Source organism: Pelmatolapia mariae, linkage group LG4 (assembly GCF_036321145.2).
Source record: "Pelmatolapia mariae isolate MD_Pm_ZW linkage group LG4, Pm_UMD_F_2, whole genome shotgun sequence".
Classification (NCBI taxonomy): domain Eukaryota; kingdom Metazoa; phylum Chordata; class Actinopteri; order Cichliformes; family Cichlidae; genus Pelmatolapia; species Pelmatolapia mariae.
This window is the reverse complement of record NC_086230.1, coordinates 33,680,103-33,707,446: the sequence shown is the minus strand read 5'-3', so window position 1 is coordinate 33,707,446 and position 27,344 is coordinate 33,680,103. Positions and strand designations below refer to the sequence as shown.

At 42.3% G+C, this 27,344-nt stretch overlaps 2 protein-coding genes across 2 annotated transcripts; one reads left to right on the top strand and one right to left on the bottom strand.

Annotated features, from left to right (window-relative positions):
- Positions 1-1,619: 1,619 nt before the first annotated feature.
- Positions 1,620-22,786, bottom strand: fus (FUS RNA binding protein). Its single transcript, XM_063472502.1, has 15 exons — positions 22,620-22,786; positions 20,803-20,827; positions 20,434-20,597; positions 20,172-20,355; positions 18,855-19,078; positions 18,577-18,775; positions 11,964-11,998; positions 7,886-7,921; positions 7,139-7,248; positions 6,638-6,767; positions 6,285-6,383; positions 5,924-6,062; positions 5,627-5,724; positions 3,054-3,198; positions 1,620-2,362 (listed from the first exon to the last, which is right to left on the bottom strand). Exons 1-15 carry the CDS (start codon positions 22,630-22,632, stop codon positions 2,323-2,325), a joined length of 1,641 nt encoding a protein of 546 aa, XP_063328572.1. The 5' UTR covers positions 22,633-22,786; the 3' UTR covers positions 1,620-2,322.
- A 612-nt stretch (positions 22,787-23,398) lies between these two features.
- Positions 23,399-27,169, top strand: LOC134625634 (uncharacterized). The gene is made up of 7 exons (XM_063470885.1): positions 23,399-23,461; positions 23,553-23,683; positions 24,545-24,764; positions 25,013-25,183; positions 25,776-25,974; positions 26,221-26,252; positions 26,568-27,169. Exons 3-7 carry the CDS (start codon positions 24,621-24,623, stop codon positions 26,688-26,690), a joined length of 669 nt encoding a protein of 222 aa, XP_063326955.1. The 5' UTR covers positions 23,399-23,461; positions 23,553-23,683; positions 24,545-24,620; the 3' UTR covers positions 26,691-27,169.
- The last annotated feature ends 175 nt before the right edge of the window (positions 27,170-27,344 follow it).

Genomic DNA, 27,344 nt, shown 5'->3' with positions numbered 1-27,344 from the left:
CCTTTTGAATGTTAAGCACTTTGGAACACCACTGGATTTTAAATGTGCTATATAAATAAAGTTTGTTGTTGTTGTTGTTGTAGATTTCTATGTAAGCGTTATAAAGAAGAGCAGGCAGCTGTAGATGATGACTGTACTTTCCAGGCAGATTGCCCAACATCCTCAGGTATCGCAATGTCCAGTTTATTTTCCCATCGTTGTTTTATGGAGTCAGTGTTGACCTTGCTCAGTGATGTACGGTCTGCTTATTAACCCATTTCTTACCAGAATGGTACGCATCAGTAAATATGTGAGTAATGCGTCTTATACATGTTTATAAGGTTGGAAACCTGCAGTCAGCTCAGACTGAAGTCACTTGGACGAGTGATGAAACGTTTCTCCCACTGAAAATGCTACGTCCAGATCAACAGAATCAACCTTTTGTGATACCTCTTTAAGATTTGAATCCTTTTGCAGAAATAAACTCAAGATTGTATCAAGTATCTGTAAAAATCCAGTTTTTACAGTCCAAATGTTTGATTGACAGGCACATTTGGAACAGCAAGTGTGCTTTAAGAAAAAGGGGTGTAAAAAGAAGGCGCCTGAGGGTGCACTTCATTCAACCTGGTTTAACTACATGCTGATAAATGACAAACCTGTCGTTACAGGTAAGTTTACATGTGACTTTCTACCTCAATAATGGTAGAGAGGACAGCTTTTGTACCCCTGAGCTATCGGAAGAGCATTGGGCTTCATCCAGTTAATGTTGATCATTGTCCTTGCAGTCTTCAACAAAATATGTAAAACACAGCCCTCGCTAAGAGACATGAAGGGTCCTTCATTTATGTTTCACCAACATGTCTGCAGTTTGGGGCTGTAACAGAATAATGTGGGTTTGATCTCCAACCACACCACAACCTAGCATTTATTATTACCCTGTTGTGTGTAGCAAGCCCTCTGTGTGGCTTCTCTTCATCATCATTATTACATTTAATATGGCCTTTGTCTGAACTGCTCCTGGGTCCTTTTCAGTTTTTAATGTCTTTAAGTGTCATTTCTGTGTATATATTAAATCAGATTTTATAATTATGTATTGTATAAAACTTGTAAAACACAGCGCCATCGCCTGTATTTTTTTCTAGTCTATCCTCTTTCAGTTTGACTTAGAACAGAATGACCAGGCTGCGTCTCAGGAGGAGATGATGTGACCCTCCATTTAAGTAAAAAAAAAAATCTGGAAACTATTTCAACTGAAAATGATTAAAAAGTTCACAAGATCTTCTGAAGATGATGACCGGCATGTTTTCCTTCCTTGAACATTTTGCAGCCGAGTAGCCGAGAGCGCTGAGTCAGTCGATTCAAAGCCGTGCCGAGTTAAAAGTGGACGAGCAACATCGACGGGTTGATCCAGGCGTGAAAGGACAGTGAAAAACAAACTGACAGTACCGGGAGTCTTTGAGGTGGAAAACAAATGTCTGACACTGATCCAACATTTCTGAGAACTGGAATTGCTTCATCTGTTTTCATCGAATCCAAGTTCTCCTGAAATCAGCTGAAGCCTCTGAAACTATCAGCCAGGAGCATTTAGTGATTCGGTTTTCTCAAAGCATCACAGTGAAAAAGAACCACAGAAGAACAAGTTACTTGGCCAACACTTTCATTTGGAAAAGCAGCACGAGCACGATACAAAAACACCAATAATAAATAGTAAAAAGTTCTTAAACACAGCTGTAGAGCCGGGGCTTCATTTACATCGCACACTGGCCATGATCAGAATGAGCTGGCATCAGCGGGCAGGTGTGGCATCTGTGCCTCTTGATCCCGAACGGTCTGAGCCGTCGTACGTCGCTCACTGACCCTGCCGAACATCAGGAGGAGGTGCCGCGTTCATCAGCAGGGATCAAAACACCGGTAACGGCTCTGAATCTGCTCGCTTTGTGCACACGTTTCTCTGAAAATCCTGCAAATTTGTGAAATTCTGGACAGATAGTGACGCCAGCTGATGATCTTTATTCACTTCTCAGACATAAATATTTTGAGCTGGGAATCATGCAAAGCTACTCTGACAGAGTGAAAGCGTGAAGCTGGAACAGAGCGGTGTCCAGTCATGATCCCGGAGAGTCGGGCAGATATAAAATCTGATCAATTAAAATGTCGATTTGAAGCTTGTTTTGGTAAACGACGCCCCGCCGAGCAGACAGTGTGGATGAATCACGACAGCTAACACTAACACAGGGAGAGTCACATGTTGAATAAGGAGTGATATAAAAGGTGAGAGGGGTGGGCTGTGTCCCGTACAGACACCTGTGCACACTGGTCGTCACGGCGAGCAGCCGGGATGGTCTAATAGGGACGGCCCCGCCGCTCCTGCCTGCGGTCGCCCCTGGAAACCAAACACAAAGACATAAAACATCAGAGCAGTTTCCAGCCAATGGTCGAGTTTCTCCAACACAAACCACAGAGGCACTGCTGAACTTGGACTTCAGCAGGTAAATACTCAGACTAAGAAATAAATAAATGATTTCAAAATCAACAAAATAGATTTTGAAATGACAAATGAATTTAAAAAATCTGATCAGTGGGACCAAATCTTACCCTCTGAAACCTGTTTCTCGTGTATTTACAGTGAAAACACTCCAAATCAAGTTAAAAGTGCCCGTGGGACTGACAGCTGGCACATCTGGAAAGGCTCCATCAGTGCTGAACGGTACAAACAGGTTTCAGAGCAGCATGTGCTCCATGCAAAAGAAGAGGGGAACCTGCAGACTGGAAACAGGAGCCTGGCCCAACTGTTCAAATGCAAAATGAGCTCAGATTTGATTTAAATGGTTCATTTTCAGTTTGAACATCTGCTGTGAGTAAAATTCGAGTTTATGATTGATGACGTCTGTTTTGCTACGTGTGTGTATCTAATATTTAAAGCAGTTCTCCTGCTGTCTGTCCTACGTGCAGATGTTTGCACGTGTTGTTGACTCCACCGATACTGGAAACATCTGTGAGGCCATAACCATAAAACACGTGACGTACACGAGGGCACGCCGCCTCACAGAGCTGCCGTATATTTTGTTGCTCACCTCACGTCCATCTTGCCGGGGCCGAATCCTCCCCGCTCGCCTCCTCGGCCTCCTCTGAAGCCTCCGCCGCCGCGGTCGCCGCCGCGGCCCCTGAAGCCACCCCGATCAAACCCCCCTCTGCGGTCTCCGCCTCCTCCGTAACCTCCTGCCAGGAAACAAATGAGGTGAGCGGGAATGCATGACTCACATAACTGAAATGTTTCTCTGCTGTACAAATACAGGTGATTACAGGAAACCAGAGTAAACCACTACAGAGCAGAAGGATTCCTTCATAAACCGCACTGCGTTTGTTATGATTTAATTCAATAATTAATTAAATTGCCATAATTAATAATTCAATATCTGCAATCTTTTACTCTAATGTAAACCTACAGTAAAGTAAAATATGCTGAAATATTAACCTCACAGCTACAAGTTTATCCTCCTCAGATGTCTTAAACATTCACACGTCACCCTGTTCTTCTTCTTCGCTTCTTCATCTTAGACAAACTATGAATTATGAAATTCCCCTTTTTCAAATATCACTAGTTACATTTACAACTCAGAAGGTCAGAGCGTGGCCAGGCTGCTCAGATCCTACGATCAGAGTTTTAACGGTTCCTCGTTCTTTGTTGAATCAAGAAGCTCCTAAACTTTGGAACAGCTTTCCTCGGCTGAAGGATTAATAAAGTATTCTGATTCTTGCTGTGTGTGTGTTTGAGCACATAAGTCTGACTGTGTGTCTGCGTGTTACAAACAAGGTTATCACAACTACGCAATCGCACAGTACAAGTCGACCATCCTGATGCAGATGATGAAACGTGGTCGCCAGAGTCTGCCAGGATGTGCTCATCATTAAAATCATGACGAGAAAACTTTAAAAGTTTCCAAATGTAAACTTGTTTTCAAGTGAACACACCACTTCCAAATGTAACAACTACTGGAAATAGAAGACATTTTTGTCCTGAGATCTCGGGGAGGAGTTTACGTCATCTGAATCCTCATTCTTTGTGCTTTTGTAATCTGGCTAACTTTTCTTTCCAGAAACAGCGATAAGCAGCTACGCTCCACTGCAAGCATGTGTTCTTCGGCCACATTTATGAAATAGTTCAAGATTATCTCACCAACATGACCTACGTGAGATAAATACTGATGCTCACGCATGTTCACTTGTTCAGGCCTGCGTCATCGCTCATTTCAACCATCAGTAGAGCTTAGAGAGTAGATCTCAGTAGATTTTATATCATCAAACAATGACATGAAATAAAACGTGATTTAATCTACAGCCTGCCCACCTATCACATATCTAACTGCAGAAAGAAATACATAAAAAATAAAAACGAGCAGACACATGTCTGTGTGCTCTTCTCTTTAAACAGGTAAACTACAGGTGTGCTGTTGATTTCAACAAATCTGTTTCAGGTTGAACCTGAATGTTGTGGCTAAACCACAGAAAGCTCCCACAGCTAAACACACAAGCATTAGAAGTGTACACAGAGGACATCATGAAAGCCGCCGAGACAAAAAGATTCAGGACGAACTCCAGAAAAACAAACTAGCCAGCTGGGCGAACGTCGGGGTCAGAGGGCACGCTCTCAGCTTCTGTTTCAGTCAGACTGAAAACAAACACTTAGAACGACTGAACATCATGAAAGATAACAACATGTTCAGCTTTCTCACTCCATAATAAAAATCTGCACATGGTCTGATTGCTGTCAAAACAATATTTAATTACTGTTACTGTTTAATATACCTTATTAAGCTACAACTGCAGAATAAGAGCGCTTAATTTTTTGTTTGTGATCCGACCGACGTGAGCACATTTCTGTTGTTCATCCTCTGAAAGTAAAACAAATGAGGCACGAACTGAAGCTGTGATATTACAGGAAACATCAGTCTGAGACTTGCAGACAGTGATACCCAAACAGCGCCTCACTTAAAAACCAGCTGATCGAACAGCGTTTGGTCGGCAGGAAGTAAAGTTACATCCACGTGTGGCTCAGCAGCTTTAATTCTCAGTCACAGTTCATCTCTGTACTGTTTTCCTCCCCTCACCACAACCAGCCGCCCCTCCCTGAGCCTGGTTCTCTCGTGAGGTTTCTTCCTGTTAAAAGGGAGTTTCTCCTTCCCACTGTCGCCAAAGCGCTTCTTTATAGGCGGTCATATGATTGATGGCGTTTTCTCGGTTTCTTTGTATTATTGTAGGGTCTACCTCAAAAAATAAAGCGCATTGAGACAACTGTTATTGTGATTTATACAAATAACAGTGAATGGAATTTAACTGAATTGAACTTTTAGGGTATCGTGAAAGTTATTTCAAAACTGTGATCTGCGACAGGAAGTCAGGTCAGTTCACTTGGAAAATTCTGCTTCCGCTGTTTGGCGTTCGTGACAGCGTGGGTGAAGCAGAAACAGTAGCAACTACACACTTTAATAATAACTACATGTATTATTATTTATTTAATGCATGTTTTGACCTTAAACATGTAAAGCGTCACACATAAGCACAAAGTTTACTCAGACACGTTGTGAGTCAAAAAATGTTCACCTATTTATTTATTTATTTTTTTTATATTTATCCAGGTGTATCTAACCTCGCTCCATGGGCGACATCCCACCAGCATCTTCAGCTTTCGGAGCTTTGCACTGGTTACACTCGTTACGCCAGGAGAAGTTCAAGTTCCCACAGTTACTGAGGAGAAGAAAAGAAGACTTTAGGAAAACTGTTATATGTTGTTAACAGATCCGTAGAAAGATTACTACATTAAATAAAGGTAAGACTGAGCAAAACTAAAAAATCTGGCATCATATTTTAAGCAATCATTGTACAAGATGTTTTTGTTGTGTTTTTAATTCTAATTTATTGTCATAGAGGAGTCATCAAAACTCACGGGTTTGAACACTTCCAATCTCCGGCTCTCTGCTGCCCTCCTCCACCACCGGCACCACCTCCTCCTCCTCCATTGCCACCGTTGCCTCCTGGGAAACCTCCACCTCGTCCGCCTCCAAACCCTCCACGGCCCATCGGACCTGCACAGAAGAAAACACCACAGCCTCTGTCAGCGGGACACGTGACTGATGGTTCAGTGCGAGGCTGAAGCTTTTTAATTCACTGCAAACAGTAAACGAGCATTTTTGTTACAGCGCGAGACTCAAAGTTCACCTGTGAAGTGCACCATGTGGTACGACTGCTGTTTGCAAAGTTATAAAATTTCACTTTATAAAAATAAAAGTAAAAAGAAAGTGACTCGCCTCCTCGCCCTCGACCTCCCCTCATGCCTCCTCGGCCTCCAAAGTCAGCTCTGCGTGTGGCAAAGGACACCTTGATTGGGTTTCCATTGAAGTCTTTACCTGGAGTGAAGCGATGAATATCAAAGGATCAGATATGAGGTATGAAATCAATGCTCATTTCTAGCTCCATATTCTTGGACTTTCCAACAGTAGCTTTGCATGAGTTACAGTTCAACATAATCCTTATTTGTCTTATACTTTAGCAGTCAGTTCCATCAAAGCCTAGTTTCCAGATACAAACCGTATAAAACCACTTAAACCACCAATAGAAACTCAAACAGTGGGGAAGCCAAAGCTCAGAGTTAATAACTCACCATCGAACCACTCGATGGCAGCTTTAGCTGAGGGGGGGTCATCGAAGGAGACCGTGGCCTCCCCCTTCAGCTTCCCCGTCTCTCTGTCTGTGTACAGGTTGATCATGGGCAGGCCTGTCTTCTTATTTACCTAAGAGGACAGAAGGAAAAGGATGAAAGTCCATGGACCAGAACTGTGAAACAGCACAACAGTTCAGGTGCTGTGTGTTACCATGGAAATCAGACTAAAGGATAGAAATGAATTTAGATTCCAAATAATGAAATTCTTCATCTTTTTCTGAAGTGCAACATGAGATTTTAAGATGAGCCAACACGATCGGGGAACCAAGAAAGAAAATGGCTTCATTCCAGTTTCTGTTAAACTTCAACATCAAGCCGGAGCTTCTTTACCATTTTAACCAGTCATTAAAGCCATCTATACATGACATATCCACATAAATGCTTTATTTATTAGTTCTTTGTGCCCAGTTATTACTGACCAAACACAAATCAATACGTTACCTTAATGATCCCAATCTGCTTAAAAAAGTCAGCCACTGATTCGACAGTGTAGTCGTCTCCCAGGCCTTGCACAAAGATGGTGTTGTTATCAGAGTTATCCTGGTCCTGCACTGTTAGAAAATCATATAAAGTGATGTAATTCAAGCAGTATCAATGATGTAAAGCAGGGGTGTCCTCGAGAGCTACTGTCCTGGAGCTTTACATGCATGCCTACTCCAACACAGGCAAATAAAATTGTTGAATTACCTCTTCAGCATGCCATCAAATTTGGAAAAGGCCTGGCAACAAGCCTTTCATTTGATTCAGGGGTTTCGGAACAAGGACGCATCTAAAAGCTGCAGGACTGCAGCTCTCGAGGACGGGGGATAGAGACCCCTGTGCTAAAGGAACTACCAAAAGGGTTAATTCTCTAGAAGTGTCTCTAAAAGTGCTCAGTAAATGTAGGCTTAAGTTTAAGTTGAATGTTCACGAATCAGCAATCAAATGTGACGGAACATGTTCAGAGTTGAAAGATCAAAAAACATTATTATCGGAAGAAAACAAAAACAAAGTGAAAAATGTCAGCCAATTATAAAGCCAAGAGAACCATGTCTTGGTAAATTCTTGGCATAGGAGGAAATATTTGTAGTCGTTTCTTCTGAATTTATTGGCTTTAGTACATCTCTCAGACATCACACCAACGACTGAAAAATGTCCTGAGTTTTGGCTTTTGTTGGTAGCTGAACAAAGAAAACAGGAAACACTTACTGAAGCCGGGTCCTCCGTGTCCTGGTTCTCTTGGTCCTTAAGGACAAAAACAAACAGATGTTAGGTGTGGAAAAGGCCAGCTGTTACATCACACGTCTAACTAATAGTTAATTCCTTTCATGCACACCTCATCCCCACAGGTATATCCAGCACTATTATCAAACTCTCTTTAGGTTTATCTGTCTGAACGTTTTTCCTGTCTCGGCTCATTTGCTTCACCGTTATCGTTATCACACTCCACTGAGGTTAGCGAGTGGCTCCAAGTCCCAGGAACAAGTGTAAAAAAAACACAACTGTCCACATTATTGAGATCCTGCCTTGTAGCTATTTCTGTGCATTGGCTTTGGTCCTTTTCTTCTCCAACGAGAACACGCAGACTCTTTGGAAAGAGCCTTAAAGGTGGTTTGTTTACATGTTGGGTTTTTTAAGAATTGCTGCAGTCAAGTTGAAGCGTTTTCTTTAACACCAACATTACAGAATCATTGAACCAGTCAAACACACTGAAACACAATTGTTTTAATTTCTATGGAACAGCACTACATGTCATTAATTGATCCCATTGGATACTTCAGTTTTTCCACAGCTCAACAAAGGATTCTTGCAAACTGCTCAAACATACGTCCTGGGAACACGAACGCCATGTTTGCCATTCTGACAATTGAACCCGCTCAGAAAACCATCTTCACCTGTGCAGGTTTTCAGACATTACCTCAAACACCTTACGAAGCGCTTCAGTGCATCAGGTCCCGTCACTTTTCTGAAAGGAACTTGGGCTCAATGCTCCCTCTTTAAACAAACACAGGACTGGTTATCGGACACCAAAGGCAAACCGCCTGCAGGAGCAGATCTGCTCGTGTCCATCTGGGCTTTTTTTTAATATATTGTTCTAGTCTGTGACTGTGCAAACAAGGAGAACCAGTCTTTGGACACGACTCACTGAGGAAACCAAAATAGAAAAACCAAAATAGAAAATCAATTTTTAAACAACATCTGATCCATAACTAACATGAGCAGTCATCAGTGTCCCAAGCTAAAAATCAAGATTTCAGTTTCCAGTTTATTTTTCACTGAGCTCATTTTCAGCTATCTTTGACGTTAAACAACTATAGGTTAGGGTGGAGCATCTGGCATTGACTCCCTGAGAATTTAATGAGGAAATAATCAGGAAACTAGACACCACCCTCTCCACAATTATATCAGTAGTCGCAGACAGCTGAACTTTTATTGGCTGGATGGAAAACCTTAAGTTAATGCCCAACCCTAACAGGGCTCAATGACTTTATGCCCTTTTATTTCTTTCAATAATTCAAATACAAACATTTTTTTCTATTACATCTGTTCCACATAAGCACAATAAAAACTTTACATTGCAGCTAAACTGAAGATTTTTCATTAGAAAGCATACGCCCTTGTTGGTTTTTGTGATGTTTGTGTTGTTGTGGATCTTAAAGACGTCCCACTCCAGCAATGAGAAAACTGGAAGAATCAGAACAGACCAAAACCAGAAACCTGAATATCAGCATCTATTCTCAGATGCAATGGTGAGAATTTAGATATGGCCTTCCCTACGCTAAACACATAACCAGTAATTATTTTAATTATACTAAAGCACGCCCACCTTTCTATATGATCAACCCACATCTGAGGGTGAGACTAAGCATTCGTGCCTCTTGTTCTATTGTTCCAAATGGATTCCAAAGTTTTCTGCAGAAAGGCTGGCAGACGATGGTGTTCGATCCCATCCACACTGAGGACGGCGCAGAATCAGAGTCTGGGAGATTAAACCCTACGATAAACTACTCAACAATCTTTAAAGAAAGTTCGAGTTAAGTAATTATGTATTAGATTACTACAGCCCTTCTACAACAGGGTCTCGACATTTGCAGGAATCCCGGTCACATCTCCAAGTAGTTTGGGCAAACAAGGCCAAGCCCTACTGAAACAATCAAAAAAGGTGCCGTAACGTCAATCTAATGGTCAGGATTTAAAACAAACAAACAAACAAACTCATCCTAGAAGCAAGTCTTGCCAAAATTATTTTGAAGTTCCTATCTGAATAAATAAGAGCCCTAACTTTTCCAAAAAATACTATCACCAATTGAATTATTCAAAAGGTTTTATAAGTCTGACCACAGATTGATGTTTGAAAAGCTTCTTGATTGGCTCAGTCCAGAGTAGTGATACAGTCAACACACTGATTGGCTCTATGGTGGGAGGGGTGGTCCACCGCCATATCTGACCATGCAGAAGGCTCCCACAGATTTCTGTTCAGGATTATTTGAACCTCCTCCTGCAATGTTTTTGTAATAGCCCCCGAATCACAGAATCACCAGTAAAACCAGTAACGAATGACTAGAAATGTGAAAACTTTTCATACTTTCAGGTTCAGCTGATTTAAAGCAGATAATTGATGGGCAGAACGTCCGGCATCTTTGCAGTTACCCAGAGATTTTTGCAAGGGATTCTTTGAACGCAGTTTTGCTCTCACAGTGTCTCTAATGAAAACTTCACACCTTTCAATCAGCGTACTTTTGCTTTTTCTGCAGCTGTTATGCTGCCTCCCAATCCTGCTGGCCTTGGAGTGGTAATCTTTGGGTGGTGAATGACACCAATACAGACACAGTGGCTATGCGGGGTAAACACCATTTATTGCTAGAACCTTGTTGTGCATGCTGCCTGTAAATTTTAACTAAAATAATTTGGAAATTTAAATAAAGCCCACAGTTATATAAACTCTCCAATCCGTATCATTTTGTGCTTCTTATGAGCTAGATTGTAAACAACTGAAAACATTTCCTTCAAGAAATATTGTCCAAACAGTTTGGAGAGCTTGAAAAAAAGATGATGACTGGACTTCTTTGGGTTTGTGAAGACGTTTCACCTCTCATCCAAAAGGCTTCTTCAGTTCCCACTAGTGACCATTGCAGTTGTCACATGAGCTGTCGCTCACAGTGGGCATAGATGGCCTCTTTCAAATCAACGTTCATCTTGGTCTAAAATGTAAAATTTGACATTCTCAAAAGGTACCCCACTGTGGGTTAAGTACCTGGGACTCTCCAGCTCTTGTTTCTAGAACTGAAGAAGCCTCCCGGATGGGAGGTGAAACGTCTTTGCAAACCCAAAGAAGTCCAGTCACCTTCTTTTCGAGTTCTCAAAACTACCGTGACTGGATGACTGAGAATCTACAGAGACATGTAATAGAACTACAGTGGAATGCATCAAGTTACCGCCATTACTACTTAATCTCTTTACGATCACAAAAGAACAAAAGCAAAACCCTCTTCAACCTGAATGAGCATATTCTCGGATGCAATATATATATATATATATATATATATGGACTTTCCTACTGTAAACAAATAACCTGCAATTACTTTAACAAAGCAAAAGCATGCCCGCCTTTCAACCCAGATCTGAGGGTGTGACTAAGCATTCATGCCTCTTGTTCTATTGTTCCAAATGGATTCCAAAGTTGCAACTGAACCAAGAATTTTCAGTTTTCATCACCGTGAGTTCCAGAGTCAGTGTCATGTGAAAAAAATTCCCAGTGTGTGCAACCCAACCAGTTTTTACCTTTCAACCGTCTTTGGTGGAAAGTACAACAGAATCAAAACATCCATCAACAGGTTTTCAAGCCAAGCCTTAAAAACCATTTAGGGTCATTTCATCCATTTAACGCGCTTTGTCACGTTTGCACAACACGATAAGGTAAGCAACACTTATCTCACTTCAGTCACTGAGTTTGTCACCATCCACACTTCAAATTCAAACACCAAGTGCCAGAGGAGCAGTGGAAGGGCTAATGATGCAGTTTTAACTCCCTCCGACGGACATTTCAAGTCAAACACACTAAACACGATGGGTGTTATTATCTGTACAGTCATGCTAGAGACAGTATACATCAAAACTCTTAACATAAGCCTGACCTTCACTGTTAAATAGTTGATTTTTCTTCAGTTTTTCAGACAGAATCAAGTTTTATTCCCCAAGCCACATTTGAAGTACCAGAGTTTGAGCTTACTCCCTTTAAGCTTTGACACACCTTTTCACTCAAGTGTTGAAGTTTTTTGTCACTTACCACCAAACTTATTGAATCCTCCACGATCGCCCATTCTGATGAAGAGGAAGAGAAAACGACACGCATTGAAGGCTGGAGCTGACAGCGATTTCTCTCAATGGGCTGAGGTTAACCTTCACTCTCACAGCGTCTTTGCTAAACCCACCCCTCCTCGCTGGCATTGTCCAAATGTACCCTTACTGCATGTTGATATAACCCATGGACAAGAGGCCAGTGTACAAACCCTGTTAGCTGAAATTTGCATTTCTGACCCAGAAGGTGTAAAAACTTTCAAGTTCCATTTATTTCATCATAAGAAAATTAACAAACCCAAACATCAGAGCTCTGATCCCTTGGTGGGTGCTGTTTGTTTGTTTTTTGTTTTTTTTAAAGGTCTCGGAAAACCTTTATTCACTCAACACAGGGTGTCTACAGGTATGAACGACTTCAATTTAGAACCTTCAGACCTTAAAGATTTCACTTTGAGTAACACAAAGGTGAAAAAGCAGTGAAACCAGGTAAAAGCCAACAGTCAGGTCAAATTTTCAGTCTGAACAACAAGGCACAGACTGCTCTATCAGCATTTTCAGCCACAGGCTTTAACAGCCGAAAGTATTTTTATTCTTATTCATGTGTGCTTGACCTTCTTTCCTTTTCGATCATTGAACAGGTTGGACAGCAGGGCCTTCTGCATCTCTACCGTGCTCAGGCCTGAGGCTGGGTCTCACTGGGCTTAAACTTAAAGTACTTATGTATTTTTATCCTGAGATAAAACAGTTACTGTCTGCAATGCTTTTTACACAAAATAAAGCTAAAAATTATACTTTGAAACATTTTAAAAGGGTAAAATTATCCATGAGATGCACGCCATTCTAAACTGCATTATATAAATAAAACCGAAATGAATGAGGCACAATTTTTTCACCCAGCGGGTGAAAGTACCTTGATATTTATACCTTTCTATAAAACTAAGCTGGTTAGAACACTCCAGTGAAAAGCGTGTAGCAAACCCAACCCCACCCGATTTCTCTTCAGCTGATATCTTTCCACTTATCTTCACTAATTCAAGCGGACCAAACCATCAGCTGCTATTCACAAAGTAGATTACACATCATTTGATGCTCTCTTGCAGGTACAGCGTCGGCTTCTAAAAATTGATGCGGTCACATTGTTGTTACCTAATTATGAAGAGGAGGCCAAAATAGCAGCTTTGTGTCTTGAAAACTGTCTCAGTGACATGATTTTAAAATGTTTGAGACCCATCGAACTGAATTCAAGAAAATGTCATTCTTCTTTAGAGGTTTTTAGAGTTTCAAGTCTTTTTTAAGGACCCGTAGACACCCTGTCTTTACACAAATTGCAGCAATTCCCAAGTGTTTGAGACTTTTCTCCAAAACGACTGATTAGTATTTTAAGTAATATGTCCTTGAGTTATTAGAAGACTATTAAATCTGTAGACTTCCCCATAATGTGATTTTCCAAATGATGGCTTAAGAGCAGAAAGCCAGCCTGGAGAGAAGGTAAAAGCCTAGGAGAAGATTCAAAGAGTGATTAAAGCAGAGTATGGTACAGTAAACCTGCAAGGGCTGGTGGGGAAGGTGGTGGTAACAGGTGAAAAAGGCAGGTGATGGTGATATACTGAGGCGTGTTAGTTTGTAGGCAGAGTGAAGGTAACACTTTGTTCTATGGAAACATTTCAGACTCGAGCAAAGATGAAAAACTCGACTTACGGAGTTTAAGTCTGCGTACAGAAGTTTACGAGCAAGGCTCGCTGGGTTCCTTACATACATCTACACCACATTCCAAATTATTATGCAAATGATATTTTTCTCTGTTTTTCCTAAATAGTCAACTCAAATGACAGTCGGCATAATTTTTGAGTCATCAGCCATTAGAGTATAATTCAAATGTTACTGAACAAAACTCCCAATGAAAACAGTTTTTCAAAAATAAAAAACTTAAAATGCACTGTTCCAAATTATTACACACAGAGTTTCAAAAGATTTTATAGGTTGTAGAGAATTGAAAATGGTCATTTGTTGAATTTGCAGCATTAGTAGATCAATTTCACTGAAATCAAAAACTATTTCAATCAAAAACATCTTAACAGGTCAAGTTACATATTAACATAGGACCTCTTATTTGATAGCAGTTTTACAATTCTTGCATCCATGGAACTTGTGAGTTTTTGGAAAGTTTCTACTTGAATGTCTTTGCAGGATGTCAGAATAGCCTCCCACAGCTGCTGTTTGGATGTGAACTGCCTCCCATCCTCACATGTTTTTCCTTGAGGATGCTCCAAAGGTTCTCAGTAGGATTGAGGTCAGGGAAGAATGGGGGCCACACCATGAGTTTCTCTCCTTTTATGCCGATAGCAGCCAATGATGCAGAGGTGTTCCTTGTAGCATGAGATGGTGCATTGTCTTGCATGAAGATGGTTGTGTTGCAGAAGGCACAGTTCCTCTCTTTCTACCATGGAAGAAAGTGGTCAGTCAGAAACTCCACATACTTTGCAGAGGTCATTTTCACACCTTCAGGGACCCTAAAAGGGCCGACCCGCTCTCTCCCCGTGATTCCAGCTCAAAACATGACTCCACCACCTCCTTGCTGATGACGCAGCCTTGTTGAGACATGGTGGCCGTCCACCAACCATCCACCACTGCATCCATCTGGACCATCCAGGGTTGCACTGCACTCATCAGTGAACAAGACTGTTTGAAAATTAGTCTTCATGTAGTTCTGGGCCCACTGCAGCCGTTTCTGCTTGTGAGCACTGGTTAGGGATGGCCGAATATAAGGTTTATGCACAACTGCAAGTCTCTGGAGGATCCTACAGCTTGATGTTCGCAGGGCTCCAGAGGCACCAGCAGCTTCAAATATGTGTTTGCTGCTTTGCAATGGCCTTTTAGCAGCTGCTCTCTTAATCTGATGTATTTGTCTGGCGGAAACCTTCATCATTGTGGCTTTATCTGCACGAACCCATGTTTGCTCTGACTCAGCCACAAATCTCTTACATTATGGTGATCACGCTTAAATTTTCGTGAAATATCTAAGGTTTACATTACGTGTCCAAGGCATTCAACTATTTCACGCTTTTCAGCAGCAGAGATCATTTTTCTTTCCTATATTGCTTGAAAATGGCGGTCTGCTTAATAATGTGGAACATCCTTCTTTAGTAGTTTTTCCTTTAATTGGGCTCACCTGGAAAACTAATGATCATAGGTGTCCAAGATTGATTTCAGTGATACAAAGAGTCCTGAGACACAATTCCATCCATGGGTTTAATTGAAAAACAACTTATTTAATCTTTATGACACTTTTTGCATAATAATTTGGAACGCGGTGTAATGCACAGCAATGTCGTTTTGAAGCCAATCTGTCTTTCCTGGAGATTACATCTCCACCTTTCTTTGTCTACTTGGGTAATTGTTTCATACCTTTTATAAACAGCGCACAGAGTCACTTCAGAAAGTTTCAGCAGGGATCTTACTAGTTTAAATATTAACTAGCCGTGCACAGTATTGAGATTGGCACATTTTTGTGTTGAAGTTGTAAAAATAATTTCAGAAGTTGCATTTTATTTTCCTAGAAACAACCCATGGTGAAGGGAAACCATGGTCTTGGAGATTTGCTGGACAGGCAGTACCAGTCTTTGCAGTAAAGACAGAGCTGAGTACGAAAGTAAAACTGTCGATTTACTGATACCAATCTACGTTTCTGTTCTCGCCTGAGGGTCCTGACCAAACCAATAAGGATACGTGGTGGAAATGAACCTACTCTGACAGCTGTCTGGGCTCTCAGGCTCTCCCTGAGAGATGGGCTCAGAATAGAACCACCGGCCCTCCAATTTAAAAGGAGTCAGGTGATCGCGACACCTCCTGTGCGAGGTGAGGAGGCCCAGTCGCAAACCCAGGACATGCTGGAAAGATTATCTCTCTTAGCTGGCTTCAGAAAACTTTAGTGTTCCCCCATGACAACCCGGAGGTGGTGACTGGGGGGGCATCTTTGATTAGATGGCTGGTCAATGAGTAAGTAAGTAGTAAGTAGCAGAAAATAGATGGATGGACAAAGTAGTAATTAAAAATAAAAAATGTATTTTAAAACACAAAAAAAAGAGTGCAAAGGGTCTGAATACTTTCTGAAGCAACTGTATACTTTATTATTTATAGCTGAATTGCATTTTTGAACTACAGATGTGGCACAACACACGTACCATTGTCTTTCTTTGACATGTTCATCCATCATAAAACTGATAATACCCCAAAATCATTTGTAAACCCGCACATGGATTTATCAGCTGATTAGTTCTCACTGTGGCGAATATCAAGCTGACCCAGTGTGGAAGGAGATGTACAGGAAGTACACGATGGATGAGAAAACACATAATGGAATGGGAAACTAGTTTATCTGAGTCCAGCTCTAACATTATGAGGTCACAAAGAAGAAAACGAGAGACTACGTAACCTCGTAAGAAGAACAAAAACATCAACTTACCGGTTTATGCTTCACAGCTTCAAGCATTCAGTGCTGATGTTCTTTGTTCTGCACATTTAATTCATTGGCTTTACGAAGCTTTGCTCCAACCCATTATCCATTTCTGCTGTTTTAATCCAGCTTCACCCAAAACCACTGAAGCCTCTGCAAGTATTCAGACCTCTGAGTAATAACACCAATCACCCGTGGCCGTGCACTTTTCTTTTTGTGTATTTGGGTTTTTACAGCCTTTATCAGCATCCTGCTAGTGCACCTGTAACTTTTACTAACACATAGTTTTCCCAGTGTCAGTGCTGGATCAGAGCTGAGAGAATAACCAACAACAATTCACAGTGATGTGTAATGAATGAGTAATATTGAATTCAGTTTTTCCTGAGCTGTTTGGAATTTTTGTGGTTGTGGTTTCTGATTTGTATCATAGCTGAGCCTTTGTTTTTACATTTGTATCTTTTCTTTTCCAAGGTTTGAACAGATGAATCGAGTCAGTGGTATTAAAACAATCATTCTATTGAAAATGACAAATCTGAATCACATCCCAGCGTCTTCAGTGTGTCCCATACTTTAGGGTTATCCCAACCCTAAAAATAACCCTAACACATCCATGTAAGACTACAGCCTCATCGGCATTCATAGACAATTCCTTTGCTTTTATTTTGAAAATGCAGGCACTGTAAACATAGCGGGCCATGCTCGCGTTTTCACAGTCGATAGTTCGATGGCCGCATCACTACTGTGTGTCACCATCACTCTGGAGTTACAGCTGGACAGACTTGAACAAGCTTGGAGTACATTTGACTCCACCTCCACCTGACTCCACCCTCTTGGACCGCAGCTGGTGAGAGTTCTTGTTTTGTTTTGTTTTTTTTAAACGGAGGTCCACACTAACCAGATTCTGCCACGACGCCGAGCTCCCTGAGGCATCAGAGCCGGAGACGAGACGAAGTTCAGCCACATGATGAAGATCTCATTGAAGAGGCAGCTGATAATAGCTTCCTTATTTACTGTCTCAAGCTGTATCTTTATTATTTATGAATTTGTTTTGGAATGCACAGGTGTGCCACCTGTTGTGCATAATGGCACAAAACACTGAATGAACCCTGTCAGACGTTATAGCTCCATAGAAATAATATCAATACTTTAATAATGAACAAATATTCCATATATTGGCAGTATGTGAGATTTATTTCATCCTCTCTGATCAGAGATCACCGATCATTCTGTTGTGTTTGCACTGACTAACCAGAACAGGAAACGGTACTTTCACCCACGTTTGATGCCACAGGTTTCCCTTTTTTGTAGTTAACAAAACCTGAGTGAAAAGCGCAGATTTTCAAAATAAAGGAAACCGAGTTTGGCTGCAGTGTTGTTTTTGTGTTATTGATCCATTCTTGACCAGATTTTTTTTGTTTGTTTTTAACTTCATCACACTGTCAGGCGGGTCTGCACAGAGTCAACCGGACCACAACGTAAACCACCATGAACCAAGAAAACCCAGCTGAGTGGACGTCCTCTCTTTTATAGGACGAGCTGATATCACAGCACAGATGTTGGCTTTTAAAACTTTTACCTTTGTGCTCTTAATGTGTAAAACACACCTGCAGGCAGATGAAATAAGCCTGTTTAAGGTCACACTTTCTCCTTGCTGCCTCCACCTTCTGTCTTCAAAGATGAGTTTCATCCACCTGTTCTTATGAGTACTGTAATGTTTCAGAACACACTGCTTTTTTGTGGCTATTTCATGTTTTTTATGATTTGGTGGTGAGGTGGTCCAGTGGCCTCAGAGCAAACAGGGTCTGGGTTTGAATCTGTTTTATCGTCTGAGGAGTCTGCAGAGATGATTCACAGCTTTGGCTCTTTCACTTTTCAACCACAAGTCGACTCACTGGACCTTTAGCAATGTGGTCTTCAGCGTTTTTTGGGCTGGGTGGAGAGGTGCTCCACAGGATCTCTCGCAGCACTGAGGATTACATACTCTTACAAGCAGGTGAGCTCAGAGGTGTAAATATGAATCACTACTTCTTTTTTTCCTTTTGCATGCTTACATGTGCGGCTCCATGTAAAACCAGATGGGTGGAGACATTAAGATGTAGCACAGCTCTGAGCTTCTGTGACTCATAAGTCAATGCTTGATAACACCTACCCCATGCCTCCTCTTCCTCTTGGACCACCTCGGCCGCCTCGGTCAAAACCTCGATCGTATCCGCCACCACCGCGGCCTCCAAATCCGCCTCCACTGCGGCCCCTGCCCCCGCGGCCTTCCTGACCTCCGTAACCTCCATCAGGACCACCGTATCCTCCGCCTCCTCCTCCACTTATCGGCGGGCTATCGCCTCCATATCCTGAGAGAAAGTTCCAACCTCAGCAGACCAAACACTGATGTGCTTTCAATCAGTAATCAACAACTAAACAACCCCTCACCTCCACTCTGCCCGTACTGGCTCTGCTGGCTGTAGCTCGGCGGAGGAGGGGTGTTGTAGCTCGGCGGCTGGTTGTAGTGACCTCCTCCGTGCTGAGACGGTTGTGGGTGGCTCCCACTGCCCCCATAGTTACCACCAGGCTGCCCTCCACTGCTGCCGTAACCGCCTCCGCTCGCTCCGCTGCTCGGTGGCTGGTAGCCGGGAGCTGGCGAGTTGCCTTCATAACTGTTAGAAAACAGGAAGTGTTAAAGACTACAAAGCAACATGGCAGCTCACATATGAGAGACTCAAACCGCAGCTGCTCAATTATGGTGAAAACCTTAATCCTGATTATTTTGTTCAATGCTGTAATCTCAATCATTCACATGGCGGCTACCTATCAGCCTTTTACAGCTGAGGGCCAAAAGTGATTTGACTGTAAATGAACAAACATTTACTAAACTTGAACATGTCTGAATGTCCTGAAAATGAACATAATGCAAATGAAAACATGTTTGGCCTCCGCGGTTACAGAGGGGTAAAGAGAAGTTCGGGTGGCAGCGGACACGTGCACGTCAACACACCTGAGCTAATTAAAAAGAGGCTTTGTATGATGAAATTAGCTAAAAGGGTCACCGTCTGCAAGTCCATGCTGGCTCCAAAGGACATATACCTGGCGATCAGCAGAGAGCCGAGTTCGCCACAGAGGAAGTTTGCACCTATAACTGGAGCGCCCCCTGCTGCACTCACATGAAACTGCAGTACAGGCTGTTGAGCATCAAGCATGTCCGCCTTTTTTAAAGTTTTATTTTCTGAATGTTTGAGGCTGGATTTAAACTAGTTCGGCCTCTGGGCTGAACTATAATATAATGAAAAACAGAGCACCTGCTTTATTAGGATTAGTATCATAGAGATAAGTACTGAGTTACTGAGACTGAGCTCGGCTTATGTTGTACTTTATACTGGGGACCAGTATGAACATTTGATTTTTATTACAGGAGCTGTGTTCTGACCACCATCAAACAACAAAAACTAACTGCACTCCAAAATTATTTAAAACTAAAGACGAATGCGGCCTTTAAATTATTCTTTTTTTGGCTGCTTCCATCAAGGTTCGCCAAAGTAGTTCACCTGCCTCCATCTCCTGCTATCCCAGCATCCTCCTCTCTCACACAAGCCGTCTGCATGTCCTTGTGGAACTCAAAATATAAATGAAAATGAAGTCCCGTCCAAACTTCCGCAGGTAAAGTCAGTGAGGTTTGTGGTTGCTCCTAAACACTACCCCTGTGCAGATGGGGCAGAAATAGGTGAATTAAAGGCGAGGTGAACGTGAGCGTACCCCGCAGAGGATGGAGGAGGAGGCTGCTGCTGCTGGCTGTACCCGGAGAATGACGACTGCTGGCTGTAGTTCATGCTGGACGGCTGGTTGCTGCTGTTATAGCCACCGGAGCTGTAGGACTGACTTGAGTGACCATACCCGCCACCGCCACCACCCTGGTTGGAGGATGGAGACCCGTATCCACCTGGGAAAAGGAAACGGATTCAGAGGTGACTGGAAAACAGTGACTGTGGATTTGGGCGGACGTTGGGGCTTCCTCTACCTGACTGAGGATGGCTGTAGCCGCTATAGCCTCCCTGGTTGTAGGAGCTGGAGCTGCTGTCCGAGCTCTGGTTGTAGCCTCCGTAGCCCTGCTGGCCGTAACCCGGGCCAGACGACTGACCATAGCCCTGGCTAGCACCGCCACCTCCACCATAGGATGGATAGCTGCACACACCAACCAAGAATACACCATTTCAAATCTACTTTTTTTCATTCAGTTACAAAACAAAATCATTTCCACGGTTAAATGCAAAGACTTACTTTTCTTGTTTTAACCCAAATTCAAAATCTAAATGTATTTAATCTGGATGAGTATTAATAATGACTGAAAGCTTCATGAATGAATAAAGACATGATTTACATAACTTACCCCTGGCTAGGTGTTTGGGAATAATCTGTGGGAAAAAGCAGAGAGGGTTAATATTAAAGTCAGTTTTAATGATAGCAATAAAACATCCAAACAGTGTCAGACATAATCTATAACCCTCACAAACTCAACAGTAACTATATAAGACACATTTTAATGGTAATTATTAAATGAATAAACTATATTCTATCTGTAAAAACACTTTTTAAGAAGGCCACGTCACTGCTTTTTATCATCCAGAAATAACAAATGGTAATATTTAGGCTCAGTTTTCATGACATGGACTAAAACTGATTCTCTTTTAGTCTGGGACTAGATTTAATCCATATCCGGGAGATCTATCCAAACCGAACATAATTAACAAAAACAGACGGATTTAAACTGTTTCAGACTGCAACACTGTGAAACTATTTATGAATACATTAAAAACCAAATCAGACACCAAATCCACTGAATTCAAAATGTCAGATCAGTCTGGATGTGGGAGACAGACACACTCACTACTTTTAAGATTATGCTTAAAACTTTTGTTGTTTTTACATAGTTAGGGCTGGATCAGGTGACCCCGAACCTCCAGGCTTCCCATGATGCACTGAGCATTTCTTCTTTGTTCACACCACTCTGCATTTTATCATTTGTTATCTCTGCTCTCTTACCCCCAGCTCGGTGCCATGGACAAGCCTTGGGGGTCCTGATCCGCCCAATCAAGTCACTGTGCAGCTGAATCCTAATGACACACTTCAGCTATAAGTTACACTAAATCACATGATAATGAAAAACATAAACACCCATATTGGTGATAAGCTACTGCAGTGCAGCTCAGTTTAATGATTCGGTTCACAGCAGTCTAGAGCTTCCTGTGCAGGTCAGAAGTGTCTCTGTGTCTCATCGGTGTGTGCAGCAAGCTTTAAAGCATGGCCCTGCATGAAAATGGCAACACAAATGGAAATGTGACGAGGATATTGTGCCCTAGTGTGTGTGTTGTGAGTTCACTGATCCAATCAAACACAGATACAGTCGCCCTTTTATAACTATAAACTTTGAGTGTCCTGTGCTTATATGTTTGGAAATATGTACGGCCTGTTTATTTATTCTGTTTCGTGTTTTTCTGGAATAGCAAAGTCCTCCCTGTTAAAGTCGGTTACCCTCCAGTTCAAACACCCAGCCTGCTGCTCCCTCCCCTCACCCCCATCAGGCAGATGGCTGCCCCTCCCTGATCCTGGTTCTAACGCAGGACTCTTCCTGTTAACAGGACTTTTCCTCACAGGGGGCCATGTGACTGTTTCTGTGTTGTTGCAGGCTCTTTACCTGACAGTATTAATAGCCCACAGATGCCAAAAAATGAATAATGAAATGTCTTTCATTATTTGGGGTTGAGTTGGATCCGCCCGGTGTAGGTGAGCTGGGTTTGCTCGGTCTCCGCTCTGATGTCCTTTTAATAAACCGAGGACAGGGGTTAAAGCAGCGGGATCGGCACAGGGGGGCGGTTACTCTGCTCGAGACCGCAGTGAGCCACCAGAAACTGGGTCAGCAGCAAAACCGGGCTAACGGCGAGGTAACCGGACCGGAGCAGGCACCGGTATTACTCAGAGTTAACCGAAGCTAGGCGGCGAGGCGGTCCTGCAGCCGGACAAACGGTGGCATAAGGCCTGCATGAATTAAATGTGATAATAAAGGATGGACGCCACGCCCCCAGAGAGCCTTTTAAACTGCAGCTAGCCGCTAGCTGTCCTCTGTTCACCGGCAGGTGAAGGTGATGCTATCTTTAGCTAACCGGCTCCGACGCCCAGACCCCGGACAGATTTGCCCGTTTCTCTTACCGTTAGACGCCATTTACACGGAGACAGCGCCGCTTCGGCCTTTCTCTCGGTCAAACAACGCGTCGTTGGATGATTAAACCGAAGAAGAGGACGAATCGACACGAAGCTCGACCCACTAGCGCCGCCGTCTTCAGCTGCTGTTCCTCCGCCGCCCGCCAGGGGGAGCGCAGCAGTATCGATGATGTTTAGTTTTATGTCAGGTGAAAAATGGTCCATCATCACGTTTCTGAGATGTGACTTCTTATAACACAAAATAGTAGTATATTAATAGTAATAGTAGTAATACAGTATCATTTTAATAACAACAACAATAAAAATCATTTTTAATCTTTTTTTTTTTTTTTCGTTTTTTCTTCAGAAGGAAAGTGAGTGCATTTTTGATGATGGTAATAATAGTTATGACAAACCTAGTTTGAGTAGCAAACATAATTCTAAAATGCTCTATAAGTCATTTCCACCCATCCACCATAACAGGTTCATGGGGTCTTGTCCTGAAGGTCAGAGGTCAAACAAAATCATTCTGGGGGTTAAAAGTCATAAAATGGGAATCTATTTTAAAATGGGAATCTACTTATCAAGTCCACACAGTGGACTTGATAAGATAAGATAGACTCCATATAATTTAGAGCTGATTTAAATTTGTAAAAACTGGATTTTATGTGTGAGGGCAGATTATTCCAGAGAAAACCTGGTCACATTTAGGGGGGCTGAGAAATGTTTGGGGGGTGTTTCTCTGTCCTTTAGATCTCACTGCTGAAGGAGAATCCATAAAAGTGGCCATCACTGCATTGAACATGCATGGATAAAGGAACAAGTGCCTTCATTTGGATAGCGGGAGACCTGTGAGCGCAAATAAATACATTCAGTTTCATCAGAAATGTTTTATTCTGAAGATACAGTAAATATATATATTTTTTATTTTCCATCTAACAGTCCAGGAGTAAAAGGCAGGCCTGCACATGATAAAGCAGGATCACTTTCCTGAGAGAAACTGTAAAAGTAAACCCGTCTGTTTTCATCACCGTGGCAACATGTTTCCACAGAAACAAGCTTCATTATCACAGGTAAGTAACTACAGAGCAGGCGTGATTCCTGCTGTAATGATCGAACACATCTCCGTCAGTTTTCTGTATATGAGAGCGTCCTGTGTGGTGACTGTGCTGAGGTTACCACATTTGTGATTTTACTACATGTTCACTGTCAACAGGAAGAAACAGGCAGTTTGTTTCCTGTGTGTTTGTCTGTAAGCGGGGGTTGCCATGGTCGTGTCACTTTCAGCGGTCTGGGAACTTGGACTTGAGTCACTCTGGTGTTTCCTAGTTTTTGATTCTTGTTTCTTTCTTCTTTATCGCCCTGTTTCTTAGTTCTCGTGACGCCATCTTTGCTTCCTGTTTTACTGTGTGATCTTTCCAGAGATGCGTTTCAGGTTTACGGTTACGTTTTGGTTTATTCATTATCGTTTCCTCGTATATTCCTCCCTTCTTTCCTGTCTGTTTCCTCTTCCCAAGTCTTTTATTGTTTTCAGTTTTTACTGTTTTACTTTTGGATATTTTACCTTTTGTTTCCTGGTTCTGGATGAAGGATCTTTCTGTCTTTTTGGGCCTGTTAAGTTTGACTTTTTAATAAAACAGGTGGTTAAATGTGCACTTAAAAGAAAAAGAGCATTCTCACACACACACACACACACACAAGATGATGCCATGTGTTTGATTAGATATTTGTCACTGAGCAGTTGAACAGGTGTACCTAACAGAGTGGCAGGGTGTGTGAATTGTTGTGATTGTGATTAGATGATTGGTTCGTACCTGTAAGATTACGTTTATCTTTTGTTATTCTAAATGTAGATGAATGAAATTTTAAGTGTTAACAGTGAAGTATTGTTTATGCTCAAAGAAGCAGGTCTATTGATTTCTGTACAAACACAGTGAAAAGCTGCTGTTACACCTGAGCCTGACAGAGCTGCAGAGGTCTGACTGCACTGTGACCGAGGCACAGGACAAGATGATGGACGGCTTCAGCCCGGCTTCAGCCCGCTGTGGTCCTCGCTGCCAACATAAACCTCAGCGCTTCAGACCGAGACCCATGCATCAGAGCACCCTGAGCCTGGGCGACACGCCGCCCTGCTACACCACCACCCACACCCAGGTCTGCCCCAGTGTGGGATCTCCTCCGTACAGTCGCTGTTCGTGTGGATCATCACGCATCCACAGTCTCTACAGTTCACATCTGATTAGTCAATCTCTACCTTCTTAGATTTTATGTTTTCACTAAAAATAGAATACAAGTTCTAATGGTTTTTATTTTACATGTCAGTAATGTATAAGTTTAAACCTCCTACAAATCCAGCTCTCGGGCACGATTCTAGCCCTTCCCTCTCCTCTTCTCCTGGTCAGAGTTATTCCGGCAGGTCGGCCGATGGACGTCCTCTCGTCTTCCGCCTCAGAGACCCCAGCTTCCCCTCCCAGCACCGGAGCCAGCTGGATCTCCGTGACAACACCATGCCGCCGCAGAGTGTGCTGCAGTCACACAGCAAAGAGGTGTACGCACCCCAGCACGTGACTCCGGTGAGGCGGAAAACCGCCTTTCAGATGTTTAAAGACAGACTCTGGAGTATTTTAAGTCTTTTATCTACTCACATTTTTACTTCCATCATATTTCTATAACTCTTCTTTTGTGCCTTGGCAGGTTTCCCTGCTTTAAAAAAGCATGAATGAGGAAATATTAACATGCTTTATTTCTTTGTGTTGATACAGTTAAGAGGTCAGAGTTGTTTCGATCTGTTGTCTTTCTGTAGTCGCTGTTTTTTCATCCCAGCTTTTATCTCAGTAAGTTGTCACATGAACATCCTGGTGGTGACGTGAAGATGATTTGTCTGGACCCTGAATCATTTACCTGCATTAGAAGCATATTTTATGAGGGGAAGAAATCAGTTAATGCCAAATCTTCCCTCAGTTGTAATTAAAATTATGTTTGGGAGACTTTTCTTTAATTTCAAGGCTCATAAAATTAAAAAACTTGAACTTTTTATTTTAGACTTATCTAAATGTTAAAATAAATAACTTATACATGCAATTAAAGTAAAGCTACTAGAGTCATGAAATATTATGACTATATGACTATATATTAAGGACAGAACTAGCTTCCGCTTCTCTCCAGAGAGTCGACCCAAAGTTGGAAAACTGGGTTCGGTATAACAGCAGCCGAGCCATCAGAGAGCTCATCAGCCATCATCAGCATCATCCACCCGAGTGCCGGAGCACCTACAGGATGGAGCACCCGACCCCGGAGTTCAACAGCTCGTCACTGCAGGCCAGCGGCAGACAGACACAGCGGCACCAACACGACATCCTGACAGGTAACACTCACAGCTTGTGTCCTTGTGGTCGCAGTAATAACAGACCGTGCAGCAAAGGTCACTGTGGTCACCGTCTCTGTGAGAGGTGCACTCAGCCACAGTAATGCCATAAAAATTATATGGGTTTCTTAACAGGCAATGCAAATTGTTTTTGCAATCTTGCTTTGTACAGAAAATTGATCATCACTTTCAACTGTATAAAATTAATTTAATAATAGTAACCTGTTTTACTTAAATCATGTGCAGATGTTGGGAAGTCAGTAACATACAACACTAAGGTAAAGACTATTTATTTTTAAATATACAACTTTGCCTCATTTTATTATTTTTTTTATAAACTCTGCTTTGACTCAATATTAAGATCTCAGACAGATTACTTTTATTTTGAAAGAGTTGTTCTTGATCATTCACTGCCCTCTTGTGGCCACAATGTCAAACTGCAGCAACAACAGAATATCAGGATAATTAATCTCTGCTGTGTACAACATAATAAAAACTACCAACAGTAATAATACTTTCAAAGTATTCCACATAGGAATAAACAGATTTTTACAGTTAGTTTTGCTGTTTGGACATTTATTTCCCGTCTGCAGGTGAACCGAAGCAGGTGTTTGAGCCAGGGAAGTCCAGCAGACGGTCCAGAGATCAGCAGCTGTGGGCGACCAGACGCTGGGAGATGGACTGTACTGCGTTCAGACTCTACTGACAGGAAGTAATGCCACAGGAAACCTCCATTAAATGTACAAACCCTGTCAGGACTCTTCTGTGGTCTGCAGATGCTTCTCAGAATGGAACGACATTTCTCCTCCAGGACTCAGTGAATATAAACAATAAGTAAACTTTAACTGAAGGGGCTCAGATGGGCAGGAAAACACAGAAATACTAAAATCCAAAGTCCACAAGAGGCTCCAGCAGGGAGTCGGCCGCCAACTTTACAGCATAAATAAACACGTTTACAGCCGGACAGGTGAGACACAGGTGGCTGTAGCTGCTAGCATTTTCATAGCATCATCTGACCAATAATATGGCTGCTGTGAGGTACTAACAGACGGTCCAAGAAATATTGGTGAAATTCTGGGTGTTACTAATCAGCAGGTACGCGTCTGTGTGATACAACCATACAGTGTGTGGTGATTGCTAAGTTATCAGCTAATGCTATCACCCTCTCATCCAAATATCACTACTGGACCCAGAATTCTAGGGTCCTAACCCACTAATGAAAGCCCCCCCCCCCACCCAGTTTAACCAACAGTGTTAATAAAAGCTTCAAATCTGAGAAATATTCAATCCTGTACTCCCCACTGTGGTCCAATAACGTGCCATACAGCTCCAGACATGATCAGTGGGTCGGATCACTGTGGAGCTGTGAG

Excerpts from the sequence above, each read along its gene's own strand:
- fus (XM_063472502.1), bottom strand. Across the intron at positions 11,999-18,576 it reads AGAGGAAGAGGAGGCATGGG|AATGGGCGATCGTGGAGGAT; the intron begins GTAGGTGTTATC and ends CCTCTTCATCAG. Across the intron at positions 7,249-7,885 it reads ACACGGAGGACCCGGCTTCA|TGCAGGACCAGGATAACTCT; the intron begins GTAAGTGTTTCC and ends ATTTTCTAACAG.
- LOC134625634 (XM_063470885.1), top strand. The coding sequence starts at position 24,621 with ATGATGGACGGCTTCAGCCCGGCTTCAGCCCGCTGTGGTCCTCGCTGC. Across the intron at positions 25,184-25,775 it reads CACCCCAGCACGTGACTCCG|AGAGTCGACCCAAAGTTGGA; the intron begins GTGAGGCGGAAA and ends GCTTCTCTCCAG. Across the intron at positions 25,975-26,220 it reads CCAACACGACATCCTGACAG|ATGTTGGGAAGTCAGTAACA; the intron begins GTAACACTCACA and ends AATCATGTGCAG.